At 36.7% G+C, this 14,733-nt stretch overlaps 1 protein-coding gene across 1 annotated transcript; it reads right to left on the bottom strand.

Annotated features, from left to right (window-relative positions):
- Positions 1-3,335: 3,335 nt before the first annotated feature.
- Positions 3,336-4,289, bottom strand: LOC102854914 (olfactory receptor 51I2-like). Its single transcript, XM_006885507.1, has one exon. It carries the CDS (start codon positions 4,287-4,289, stop codon positions 3,336-3,338), a length of 954 nt encoding a protein of 317 aa, XP_006885569.1.
- Positions 4,290-14,733: the final 10,444 nt, after the last annotated feature.

The following is a 14,733-nucleotide window of genomic DNA, read 5'->3' as shown; positions in this document are numbered from 1 at the left end:
CCCCCCCGCCCCGAGTACACGCCACTAATTCAACCTTTATTCCAGACTCTTATGATAACCATAATACCCTATATCACTTTTAAACTTGTATTTATGTAGCTAGCTGCTTTTGCATGCACTGTCTACATTATTTATAAGCAGATTTATAACAAGAAGAGTTTCTTTTTGAACAATACTTATGTTTCTTTGCAGAATTAAGGGAATTATAGTAATTGTAATCTAAAAGAATGTGAGAGAAACAAATTGTTAAAATTATTATGTTTTTGTTGTTTAGTGCTATCAAGTTGAGTGCGACTTATAGCAACCCTATGAACTAAAGATCTGAACCTTGTTTTATACTGCACCATCCTGACACACAAGAGCCCACTGCAGCTGTTACCATATCATTCCACCTGGTTGAAGGTCTTCCTCTCCTTTGCTGACCCTTCTCCCTTCCCAGCATCATGTCCTTCTCCAAGGATTAACACTTTCTGGCAACATGTCCAAAGTATGTGAGGTGAAGCCTCATCATTTTTGCCTCTGAAGAGCACTCCAGCTGCACCCTCCCCAACACATATCTGTTTGTTCTCTTGGCCATCCATGGGATGTTCAGTGCTCTTCTCCAACACCCCAGCTCAAAGGCATCCCAATATAATAGAATCCAATGGTGCCTATGTGTTTGCATATCTTTAAATATTATGAGGAAAAATGTCTAATGATTCAAATGAGTGTATTCTTATGTAGAAGAAGTGGTATTTTTGAATACCCATTGTAAAAGTCTGCAAATGATGAGATATGATTAACTATGGTGGCAGTCCTGGGAAAAGTGAAACTAATTCCTTGGAGGCAAGGATTTTGGAGCTCTCTCTCACATATTTTGGGCTAGTAACCAGGATGGATCACTTCTCGGAGAGGGACATCACGATTTGAATGATGGAGGGACAGCAGAGGAGAGGGAGACCCTGGATTAAATGGATTGACATAGTAACTGGGGTAATAGGGGTCAGTGTGTTGGAGACAGTGAGATTGGTTCAGGATAGGTCAGGATTCAGAGCTATTGTGTATAGTATCATCATGAGTTGCAGTCAATCTGATGACACATTAACAATAACAACATAGTGACATAGTATATAGAAAGCTCCACTGTTAGCCAATATGTCCTGCTGGTTCAAATCCACCAGCTGTTGCATTGGAAAAAGGGGAACACTCTCCTCTGAAGTGATTTATAGGTTTTGACCCACTGGCTGGTGATTCAGTTATAAGCCAATTCCAACTGAACAGCAATGACTGACTGATTTACTTTTGTTCCTCATGTGCATAAAATGGAACCAGTAAAACTTACTTCAATGGATATGTTGGAGAAAATGTAAAAATGTAATTAACATTTAAAGCTTGGGTCCAACATTTGGCACAGTTTCTCCTTTTATTAACAAAGTATTTTGTAGATGCCTTTCATTTTATTGTAGTTATATTTTAATGTGACAATTTTGTTTTAGAAGTGCAGGATTTCATCAGTTATATCTTTCAGCCAATATACTTATTAACTGATATGTTTTGCTCTCAAGGACCTTGCTCAACTGCTAAAGAGCAATGATGCCAGTTTAAAGACCAAAGTGCACCTGATTTAACCCATGGTCTTCTTATTTGCTTGCTGTTTATCTGAGAGCTGGACAATGAATAAAGATGACAGAAAAGGAATTGATGCCCTTGAATTATGGTTTTGGAGAAGAATATTGAAGATACTATGGACTGCCAAGAGAACAAACAGGTCAACCCTAGAGAGGGTTAAATAAGTTTGCTCCTCAGAAGCAAGGATTCTAAATCTCTGTCTCACATACTTTGGGTATGTTTCCAGTAGGGAACAGTCCTTGGAGGATATGATGTTTGGAAGGGTAGAGGGCCAACAAAGCAAAGGAAGACCCTGGATGAGATAGATTGACATGATGGCTGGGGCAATGGGATCAAGTGTGCCAGAGATGGTGAAGTTGGCTCAAGATAGGGCAAAGATCAAAGCCCTTGTTCATAGGGTCGCTATGAGTCATATTTGACTCAATTCCACATAATGACAACAGCATTTGTTGGTGTAATATTACAAATTAGTTGCCAAAGATACAATGAAAAAGATATCAAAAAGGTCTGGGGGTTTTTCTAGATAAAATGTGCTAAAGAGCCAATGTGATATCATTAACATGTGGTAATATTTGAGATTAGAGGTCTGTGACTTAGTAGAAAGGATCTGCACTGCAACCTAAAGGCAAAAGGCAGGATTTCAAAGCCACCAGCTAGTCTGTGGGAGAGATAGATGTCTCTGGAAACTCTCTGGAGGGTCAGCGATCAGTTAAGTACATAGAAAGGACAAAGGTACAGAGAAACAACAAGGACAATTATCTATACACATGGACAATTTTTTCCACTTACAAACAAAAGAATAATTCATTATCAACTGTGTGACTATGTACCTGTCAAGAGCTTAGAAATAAATTATTACAGTACCTTGTCAAAATAATGTATCATTAATTAAAGAAGAATAAAGTTATTTTTGAGTTACATTGAGAGACAAAAAAATTTATAAATTTGCAATAGTTCTTAAAGGAATTGTTTGTTACGTTTAAGGTAAGTCTTGCGTTTTTTAAAATTTTTTTTTTATGTTTTAATGAAAGTTTATACAAAACTTGGGTTTCCTTTCATTCATTGTTACACATTTTTCTCCCTGACTCCAGGCCCCGAGTTTTCTTTTCTCTTGGAAAAAAATTATTTTATGGTTGTGCAACTCCCCCCACCATCCCCAATCCACTCTACTATGCAGCTCTTATTCTGGTCTGTTGTCATTCAAATAATACCTAATCATAGATTCCTTTTAAGCAGGTCTTTTCCTCATCTGTTTCAATTCAGTGTACATTACTTATCCTTACTAAAGCTTGGACTCATATAAAAGCTGTTACAGTTTGCAAAAATGTATTGAAGAGCATTGGGGATATATATATATATATACACACACACACACACACACACACACATACATATATAGTTGCAAATGAGACTGGATAACAGGTAGCAGCTAAAAAATTTCTAAAATAAGTTAATAATTCAGATTTTGTCCTCTAGACAATTGGTAATGACTTAGTAACTTAAACACAAATGCATAAAGAGGAAAAGCTGCAAAAGAAAAAAATCTTTAAATATTCTCTATGTACCACTGTACATAATAGATTAAACTGAGACAATAATTAAAAATACCAATGTCCTCTTCTGATTCCTCTGCTACTGTAACCTGAAATGATGCTATATTTATTGGACAGAAACAAACATAAAATGTAATCAATTAGGGTATCTTTTTGCATTGAGATTATATTTGATTACTTCAGTGTATTTCCCCTGCCCTTGAATGCCTTGTGCAAAGCTGATCTTATCTGTTTGGTTTTTAAGCTATACACTAATGGATTAAGAACAGGAGTTAAGAAGAGGAAGAGGTTTGCCATGGTTACATGAAGAAGGGGAGATGTGAATTTACCAAATCTATGGATTAAGGCCAGTACGATGAGTGGTACATAAAAGATGAAGACAGTAAAGATATGGGAAACACAAGTATTGAGTGCCTTGATCTGACCATCTTTTGAGGCAATACCCAACACTGTTTTTAAAATCAGGGTATATGAAATGATAATGAATATTGAGTCAACTCCAAAAGAGCAGAGAACAAGGCACAACCCATAGATTATATTGACTCTGACAGGACCACAAGCCAATTTCATAATATCAGGATGGTAGCAATAACAATGAGATAGAATGATACCCTTGCAGAAAGGCAATCTCTTGAGTAGGATTGGCAATGGAGCCATTAACATCACTCCCCTAACCACAGCCACAAGTCCCATTCCAGTAATCCTGGACTGGGTTAATATCACAGTATAGTGCAGTGGGTTTCGGATAGCCACAAAACGGTCAAAAGCCATAGCCAACAAGATGGCTGATTCCATGGAGGAAAAAGTATGGATGAAGAACATCTGTGTCAGGCAACAGTGGAATTCAATCTCTCTGTGATTCAGGAGGAAAACGTTAAGTACTGTGGGCAGAGTTGATAAAGACAGGCCAATATCTGTGGCTGCCAGCATAGAAAGAAAGATATACTGAGGCTCATGAAGACTGGGTGTGATTTTGATAACAAAGAGTATGATGCAGTTCCCTAGCACAGCAATTAAGTACATGATACCCAGTGGAATAGAGATCCAGATTTGTACAGTTTCGAGACCAGGGATGCCTGTTAGAAGGAGAATGGGAGGCTGAAACCAGCTACTGTTTATAAGCCCCATGAAGATATTTCTTGGGGTCCTGCCCAAGTCAGTTTCAGGATGTTCCTATTGGAAGAAAAGCATCATAGATTTTGAGATAGGAATAGATAACATATATAACTCATCTTAGGCAACACTAACACAAAGCATCTTTATAATGAGGACTTGTTAGTTATAAGGTCTCCATATCTCTTTATTAGGTGTCATAAGACGAAAACTGTTACTAAATGTAAAAGCTACTGACAATCCCCAGGCCTAGAACATTCACTGATCATTGGGACCGTAATTGGGAATGTAATTGGGAACATAGCTTCCTTTTTTATTTTTAATCCAGGAAATTAAAAGGCGCATTGCCATGGGAAAGTCTGCTGTTAGGGACCTCTCCAAAGTGCCGAAGAGCAATGGTATCTCTTTGGAGACTAAGGTGCGTCTGATACAGGCCATGGTCTTCGCAATCACCTGTTATGCATCAGAGAGTTGGACAATGACCAAGGAGGATAGAAGGAGAATTGATGCCTTTGAGCTGTGGTGCTGGAGAAGAGTATTGAGAATACCATGCACTGCTAGGAAAACAAACAGATTTGTCCTGGAAAGGGTTAAACCGGGTGGTTCCTTGGAGGCAAGGATTCTGAGGCTCCATCTAACTTACTTTTCACATGTAGTGAGGAGAGAGACCGGTCCTTAGAGAGGGACATCATGCTTGGGAGGGTAGAAGGACGGCGCAGGAGAGGAAGGCCCTCTATGAGGTGGATTGATTCAGTGACTGGGATAATTGGGATGGGAGTGTCAAAGACAGTGCGATTGGCACAGGACAGAGAGGAGTTTAGGGCTGTTGTACATAGGGTCGCTATGAGTCGCAGGCGACTCGACGGCACATAACAACAACAACAACGGAAAAATTGTTCTCAGACTTTCTTAATAACTTACTTTATCAAATTATGTTAGATTCTATAGAATTTATCTAACTATGCTTAAATTTATATCTGTATTCAGTCAGTATTGATGAAAAATCTAAAAGAAGATATTAGATTTTCTTCTATATAAACTTCAAAGCTATCATCAGGCACCTGAAAGCATGTGCCTATTTCACCTTCAGAAATAATGCAAAACATTTCAATAACCCACAAGTTGGTATAATATGTAAAATTTAACATTTTTTCTTCTAAACTGCTGATAGTTTCTTTTTTTTTGTAGAAAGTGATGAAAAGGAAAGTGAATATTGTCATTACTTCTTGATTTAGAATCATCTCAAGCAGCATTAAATAATCTTTTGAAAAGAAATGTGCTTTGTAGATAAAAATTTAAAACCTAAATACTCTGGACCATAGTAAATATCTTTAAGCTAGCGTTATTAGAAGAAGACACAGTAGTACATGTGCTTTTATTTATGTAAAATAGAAGAAGATAGATTCATGGTAGATTGAACGTGTTCCTGTATCATGTTTAAAATTGCTAAGTATACCATGCAGAAACAGAATACAGAAAGGTAATTATATTTTGTTGTCTTAGTGGCAAGTTTATGGAACTGTACTTTTATTTAGAATTTAGAATCAAAACAATGCAGAATTACATATTTTGAAAAGAAGCCAAAAAAGTAAATAGAAATTAATATGATCCATTATGAAAAACTGGAGAATCAGGACAACAAACTGCTGCTGTTGTTCTCAAAAAAATTATGATTTTCACACTATCTTAAAACCATGTATCTTTAAATACACAAAATTATTATCTTTATAAATTCCACTTTATCATGGAAGAAAAGATAGCAAATAAATGAAAATCAATGTATTTTCACCCACTGATGTGTAGGCTTATTCTGGTTCTTCATCGAAGAATTTATAACACTTACTGAAAAGTAGACCTTAGTAGGGATTTAGAATAAAAAGTAAGGTATATACTTTATTTCAGATGTATACCTTCGATACTAAGATCACTCATTATATAAAACAAAAATAGACATGATGTATAAAAGATTGACACAACCAACTTCATTATCTATAATTTCCACAATTATAGTCATTCAGCACACTGATTCTCACTACTTTAAGAGAAAACACTTCAAAAACAAATTCTGATCTATGTAGCATAACTAAATAACTCAAGAACACAAATACACTACTAGTCATGTAAACACAGATAATAATCATTCCTTTTAAATAATTTTGGAGTTCACTTTTTTCCTTTTTTTCTTATGTTTTTAACACTATTCCAGGCATTACTAGTGAATGACCCACATCAATATTTCCGTCAAAACCACTGAGACAATTTTTATAAAACTAAATGGGTCCTGAATAATAATATTGTTCATTTTATTTTTAAAAGTTCTTATGCTTAGATCCCAACCTTTTCCTATGCAAATATCTTTGATTTAATGAATTTTTATTTTCTCTGCTTTTTATTATTTATTGGCTGTTTCATTTTACCATATATGACTTACTTATTCTAACATATGTCTTCTAATAAAAATCTTAAACATGATTATCCTTTACCTTCACATACAGTAAAGACTTGCTTAAGCCACTCTACTTTTGAAATTCTATAAAAATTTCCTACCTTTTATTTTTGAATTCCTCTAAAATTTCTTTTTCCTACATTTCAATTTAAACTCTATTTCATGTATCTTCTTATGTAAGTGATTTTAAACTCCATTGGATTAAGACTGCATTTATCACATCTCAGAACAGTTATCCAAACATTTAGAAGTATATGCTGCCTAATAAATAAATAAAAATAATTCAGAGACTCCACTGAATCATATGTTTTATAGACTCTTAGCAATGATATAAATGTTAGCAGATGTCCAAGCATCCATTTAAAGTATGATGGGGGGCCGGGGGAAATAGAGCTATCATCCCACTAAGATACATTTAGAACTGAATAGTAGATTCCACTAAATATAGAATATGAAAATTGTGTTATCTAGTTATTGTTGTTATATGGCGTGGAATCAACCATGTCTCACAGTTATCCAATGCACAACATCGCTGTAACCTGCCCTGTCCTGAGACAGTCTCACTGTCTCTGACACACCTACCCCCATTACCCTGGTTACTGTGTCAATCCACCTCATCTGGGGTCTTCTCTTCCTGTGCTGTCCCTCTGCCCTTCCAAAAATGATGTCCTTCTTTAAGAGCTGGTTCTTTTGCTATTTTTCAGTCTGCAAGTTATTCAGTTCTTTGAGCTAGATTGATATAGTGACCACAACAATGGTCTTGAGCTAATGGAGGCCATGTAGATGTTGTAAATAGGACAAGGGACTGATAGGTTGGAAGGTTGCTATGAGTTGCAGTTGACTCAAGGGCACTTAACAAAAAAAGTTCTTCATTTATGCTATACTAGATTTTTAATGTACCTTTCTGACATATTATTCATCCTAGAAAAAAAGGTATTCCAAAAATAATTCCAAAAATGTCACTGAAACACTTTTAATTACTCTGATAAGTTATGATCTAGCTCTAAATTAACAAAAAAAAATATTTTAGTCTTTGATTACCTGCCTGGTGACAACTCAAAACTTTCTCAATCATATGATCTTTTCCCTCCTAGTGTCAAACATCATTTTGGTCTCTCAATTATGTATAATTAACATATTTCAGTTAAGTATGAGACTCCAGTAGCCGCCTTCTTCAATATTTATTGACTTTTATACTCTCCCATTTTCCACCCACTTCCTTCCCTCTATGAGAGCTTCTATAGCTTTTTGTTCAACACCTAATGATGATATCCCATTCCCATTTTTTCATGAAAATAATTTTAACAATTGTCTATAGGTATACTATTTCCTCACCATGAAATCAGAACCTTCAATTATAGGTGAAAGTGGGCTCATACTTTTTTTCAGTTATTCTTTTCAATTCTCCTTGTCCTAGGGAGGTACTGTTCTTAAGACGTTAGAAATGTCTGATAGAATCATTTGCCTGACACCTGGAGTTATTTATTTCAACTAATGGAGTCTCTTAGAGAGAAAAGACCAGAGAGAGTTTAACAAAATATTCCCATGAGTCAGAGGTTTCAACATGCTGCATGTGAGATGCTACAAAGTAAACCAATTAACAGGAAGTCCATGCCACATCTTCTGTTTCCAAATCTATAGAGCACTTACAGTTTCAACTCAAGCCCGAGCTCAGTTGTATCTCTATTATTTTTTACCATAAACATATAAGGAAATATTGTCTAAAAGTAAATGTTTGTGATAAAATAATTTACCTAAGTATTTAGACATGGTTTGTGCTACTAATCCTTACGCCCCACCTCTCTGAGGGTTTTTATTCACCAGTGATTTTGAGAGAGAAAGATGGACAGTCTCTTCACTTCTACTAGCTTTGGACCCCAATAGAGAGTCATCTGTCTCAATTAAATTTTAAAAGTAATGAGTTTGAGTATTTGAGAGGATTTGTCCTTATATAAAATTTTCCAATTACATATAATTAGGGTTAAAATCAGTGAGCTGCTTCAAAAGAGAAAGATGGACATTCTCCAGTGAACTGGGTGGGGTGGGTGGCATGGTAAACCTTGAGTCAGAACCAATTCCGCAGCACGCAACAAACAATTAAATCCTAACCCTTAAACTCTTGGTGAAGGAGCCCTAAAAGCCTAGTGACTAAGGAGTTGCACTGCCAGTCCGAATGCAGGTGGTTTGAATCCACCAGCTGCTCCAAAGAAAAATAAACACCTCACATCTGATTTACAGTTTGTGAAAAAATGACTTGAGGGTTGGGGGTAAATCCTTTTGATTCAAGGACAATGAAATGGTAATGATAATGCTTCCGGTGAGTTCTGATGCTGTGTCTTAGTGTTAAAGAATTCAGCTATTGTATCTTGTAGGGTCACTTGCAAACTTTTAAAACACCAGGGACCATGCAATAAACCAGAAGATAGAACAGAAGTGTTAAACATATTATTATGTTAGTTATTTGTGATTTTTCATGAAACCATGGTCCTAACCACCAATCTAAAGAAAGAAATACAATATTAAGCTGTATTGCCATACATAAGCAGTCTTAAAAACAGTTTTGTTTTTTTGCAGTTGTAAACATATCTACATCATAGTGGTTGTCTAGAGAAACAAAATAAACATATGTTGTTAAGTGCTGTGCCATATATATATATATATTTCATTTATCTCAGAGAGAACAAGAGAGAGAGATCAGACCACAGAGATTACACACACACTTGTAGAGGCCTGACAAGTCCCCTCCTAATTTACGTATCTGCATAGACTGAAGAATCTTAGGTCTGCATTAAGGCATGTTGATAATGCACTGGAGATAATAAATCAGTTGCAGGATCCAAATGGAGCACAAACAAGAGAACTCTTAGCTATCAAACCAGAGAATCATAGACAAACGTAAGCACTATAATAGCTATCATACAATTTTTATGTGTACAAGTAATTAACATCAATTACAACAGTCTACTTTACAAACTTTTTAGTAAATATGACTTTTCCAACATTATTAGTCTCCATTTCCCTCTTTATTCTCATCTCTGGTAACTTCTAATAAAAGTAGTTTTACCTTGATTTCTTAAATCTATCTTATTTGAGATATAGAGCGGTAAATAAAGCAGATTGAGGAAAAAGAGATGGAAAGAAATAGACATTAGGTCAAATGAAGATCAAATAGCCAGCATGGATAGAGACTTGTAAAAATGGTCCCTGAATGTGAATTTCTAACTTAAATTGTGAACCATTCTGCTCGGTGTATTGCTGTGATGTTCCTTCAGGTCAAATGTGAACAGACTCAGCTGACCCAGTAGTGGGTTTTCAGCTGCAATAAATCATGTGGGATGAAACTGCGCTTTTTACCTCTACCAGAGCAGCCGGTGGATTCTAGTTGCATTCTTTTATTGTGTATGTTGGCTGCTCAACTCCTGGTCACTTGCAATATAGTGAGTTACTAATTGAGCTGCTAGACTAAAGGGTCAGTGATTCAAACTTAGCAGCTTCTCTACAGGAGACAGATGTCCACTTTGTGACAGGGTGAGTGAAGCAACACTCTAAACAGGGAGCGCAAAAAGGTGACTAATCTGAGAAATCAGGATAACTTTTTAAGACAATGCAGACTGGACATGATAATTTGCATGCCATATAACCGGGAAGCCATCGAGGGAGAGTGTTTTATTATTACAAGAGAGTTATTTTCTGCTTCATATGCTCTGGATCTGCCCTGCTTACCCAGTCCCCCAGTTTCTCCTTGGGTACTTTGGCTTTCCATGCCTACCCAGTCCATCCACAGCTGCCACCCTCCAACTTTCCCTCCTCCCTACAAGACTTGTTCTCTTTCCTAGAAGGTGTTGGAGTTCTGAAGCACCGTCCTCAGGAAAGGAAACAGTCTGGACTGGCTTCCTCCTGACAAATCATAGAAGACAAGAGAGACCAGGTGGGCTATTACCACCAACAGACAATTGAAGACTTCTTCACTGTTTGGACCTTACCTGTTCCCTGGGACTTGGTTTGCTCATGCAGGAAGAACTATTTCCCAACCAGCTCCAGGAGAGGAAAACAGGTACGTGAGTCAGCCAGGAGTACTGGCTGAATTTTGGGAATTACATTGTTGCAATCTTGCCTTCACTCTGGGCTTTTGTCTGCTCAGAGGACAACAGACTTCACTATAGGTTGAATTTTAGCAAAAAGAAAGTGCAAATAGTGCCAATAGTCTAGATTTTCAAATGATTTGATCAGCATACAGACTGAATAGGTATGGGGAGGGAATATACCCCAGACACACTCCCTCCTTAATTTTAAACCATGTAGTGCCCTTGCTCTGCTCACACAACAGCCACTTGATGTCAGTATAGGTTTCACTTGAGCATAATTAAGTGCTCTGGGATTCCCATTCTTCTCGGTGTTTGCTGTAACTTGTTATGATCCACACAGTCAAGCACAGACTGACATTCTTCTGGTATTCTTTACTTTTACCCAGGATCTATCTGACATCAGCAATGATATCCATGGTGCCACAGTCTCTTCTAAATCCTGCTTGAACATCTGGCAGTTCCCCATCTAGGTACTGTTCTAGTCATGTTTTAATGATTTTCAGTAGTATTGTGCTTGCATGTGGTATCAATGATATTACTCAACAATTTCCATATTCTATTTGATCTCCTTTCTTGGGAATGGGACCTCTTCCAATCTGTTGACCAGACATCTATCCTCCAAATTCCCTGGCATAGACTAGTGAGTGCATCCACGGCTGCATCTGTTAATTGAAACAAGTTAATCAGTATCCCATTGATTCCTAGGGCATTTTTATTCCCCCCCCCCAACCCCCCAATGGCTTCAATGTGGCTTCAACCTACTCCTTCATTACCATTGGTTCCTGTTCATATGGTACTTCCTGAAATTTTTCAGTGTTAGTTTTTTCTGGTGCACTGATTCTGTATATTTCCTCCATCTTCTTTTGATATTTTCTCAGTCATCCGATATATTGCTTATAGTATCTTTCAATATTACCACACAAGTCTTAAATGTGTTTTTCAAATTTAAGCAGTCCATGGTACATTCAGTATTCTTCACTGACATCCTAATACAAAATCAGCAATTCTTCTTCATTTTTCTGTTTATATTGTCCAGCATTGCCATGCACAGGAAGTGATTTAAAGTATAGTGACTCTTGGGTCAGATGCATCTTAGATCCCAAAGTAATATGTTAAAGAGGTCCTTTAAAGCAAGTTTGTCTAAGGCAAAAGGTAATTTAATTAGTTACTTCTGCTTCCTGGCGTGTGACCCATGGACCAATGAAGATACAATTGCTAACAACTCCAATCTTTCCTCCATCTATCATGGTGTAAACCTACTGGATCAGCTGTGAGTTTGATATTCAGATATCATCTATACAGAAGGTTGCAGTCTTTTATTTTCAACAGTAAATACTCCAAGTCGTCTTTTCCCTCTCATCAAGTAATAGTTTGTCATCTACATACTACCAGTTTTAAATACATTTTTCTCCATTCTTGATGTCCATTCTTGTCTTCTTTATACAATCCATCTTCTCAGATTATATGTGCAGCATACACATTAAATGTTGCATCATTGAGTTGGAACCAACTCATAGCTGGCCATTCAGCAGAAATTTGTTTGCTTTACTTTGCATATTTTATTTTTTTTTAATTCTGGCTTACTTATTTACAAAGCTTGTATACATTGTTTTCCACACCAGATAGTTCCCATTTTCTTTACCCACCTCTCTCTCCACACATCTAATTGTGGGACCAGGACATTGCCCATCTTTCTCCCCGGATCAGCTGGGTGAATTCAAACTGCATGCCTCTGAAACTGCAGCACAGCTTTTACCGCTATGCCACCAGAGCTCCCTACAGATTATTAAACAAACCTGGTGAAAAGATCTAAAGCTGACACACTTCTGATTTTAGACCACGCAGGATGTTCTGTTCCTCATGTGCACAGTTGTTCTAGAATTCCTTCTTTGCAATGTTAATTGTAACTTTTAATGATACAGTTGAATGCCTTTGTGTAATCAACCAGAGGGTAAGACTGCCACTTGGAGTAAGGGGCAACATTTAAAGCCTACAACTTATCACTAATCTAGATAATGAACTAACTATAACCTATGCGGGCACAACAGAAACTGCCACACACATACCAAGAAAAATTTGGCATAATGTCAAGGAAACAACAGAAAGATTTAAACATGAGGGGGAAAAATCAAACCTAAAATCCCACAAATCTTCTCCTATAAAAGTAAATCAGATTGAAGACCAAATGAATACCCCAGAGAGAGGAAGACAGAAAAATATGTTGAGATGGAGTCATATGAACAGCTACTGAAGAAGTTACAAATGATGGAAGAAAGAATTGAAAACATAAGTGAATAGAGACAGTGAGACAGAAGAAATATAACAACATGCAGTGATGAAATACTGCATGAATTTACAAATACTGATGAAATTACAAATGATGGAAAAGACAATTGAAAACATAACAAAAGTTCCTTGGAATAAATGAAAATACCAGCATAACAATTTATAGCTAAGCATTGGAGAATCCATTTTGTTCTGACAGCCATTTTAAGAGATGTATGCCTTAATAAGTGTAGTAATAATATGTTATGCTGAGTTTATGTGTTTTAGTACAAGTTGATCCAGCTTGGTCACCACTCCCTGACTACATCTTATACCTTGCTTGGGGCTTAGACACCATGAGAAGTCAGAAACAATAATGATTCCAGAATGTGAAGAAATCTAATCCATACTGAACTTGGTGTAACCTCCATGCTAATCTCTATATAGAGACCCAGTCTTTGCTTCCTCTTGGGGCTTGGAACAGTTTGGGCAGTAACTGATCTCTTTTTAATCATTATTTCATTAATTTTAATGAACGTTTACAGATATTTTAGATTTCCATTCATTCATTGTTGCATTTTTCTCCCTGCCCACCCCCTCCCCCCAGTTTGCTCTTCTCTTTGAAAAGTAAAAGAAAAATTCCTTCACTGTTATACAATTGCCCCCCACCCCTATCCCCAAAGTACACTCCACTATGCAACCTTCATTCTGGACATAACCATAATACCCAATCATATATTGCTTTTAAATTGTTCTCTCCCTCATCTGTTTCAATGCAGTATACATGATTTATCCAGTTTTTCTCAGTTTCACCCCAACCCTGATGTCAGTCCCATTCTACAACAATGGCACCATACAATATTTGTCCTTTTGTGACTGAGATATTTCACTCAGTAGCTGACGTTCTTGACACTCACATTTATTAAAGAAACATTGTTGACTCCTAAATATTGGCTGAGTGTTTAGAATCTTGCATTTTCTTTTTTTTGCCATAACAATAAAATATATCAAAAATTCTGGGATACAACTAAGCCAGTCTTCAGACGGGTTCATAGCAATAGACCTAAGAAAATAAGAAAGGAGCAAAACTAACAATTTAAAACCTTCATCAAATAGAGAAAGAACAACAAGCTAAGTCCATGACCTCTAGAAAAAGGAAATTATAAGGGTAAAGGCTGAAATCAATGGGATAGAAAACCGAAAAGCAATCAAAACCCTCAACAAGACCAGGAACTGGTTCTTAGAAAGGGTCAATCAAATAGACAAACCATTGACAAACTTAACAAGACAAAAGAAAGATAACTCAACTAAAAATGAAAGAGGTGACATCACAACACAACCAGCTAAAATTAAATAGTTAATATTGGATTATGAAAACCTATACATTGATACACTAACAAACTGTGGCTGACTCTGAGAAGAATGGGAATCCCAAAACACTTGATCGTTCTAATGCGTAACCTATACTTGGACCAGGAGGCAGTAGTCAGAACAGAAAAGGGAACACCGTATGGTTCAAAATTGGGAAGGGCTTATGACAGGGATGCATTCTATCTCCATACCTTTTCAACCTGTATGCAGAACAGATTATCCAGGAGGCTGGGCTCTATGAGGAGAAATGTGGGGTCAAGATTGGTGGATGACTTATCAACAATCTGTGTTA

The sequence above is a fragment of the Elephantulus edwardii genome, unplaced genomic scaffold, assembly GCF_000299155.1.
Source record: "Elephantulus edwardii isolate Elephantulus edwardi_28Jun2011 unplaced genomic scaffold, EleEdw1.0 scaffold00044, whole genome shotgun sequence".
NCBI classification, from domain to species: domain Eukaryota; kingdom Metazoa; phylum Chordata; class Mammalia; order Macroscelidea; family Macroscelididae; genus Elephantulus; species Elephantulus edwardii.
Note: the sequence above shows the minus strand (reverse complement) of the source record. Positions and strands in the feature narration are given on the sequence as shown.

Bases quoted from the DNA above. Each gene is read 5' to 3' on its own strand.
- LOC102854914 (XM_006885507.1), bottom strand. From the start codon at position 4,289: ATGGGGCTTATAAACAGTAGCTGGTTTCAGCCTCCCATTCTCCTTCTA.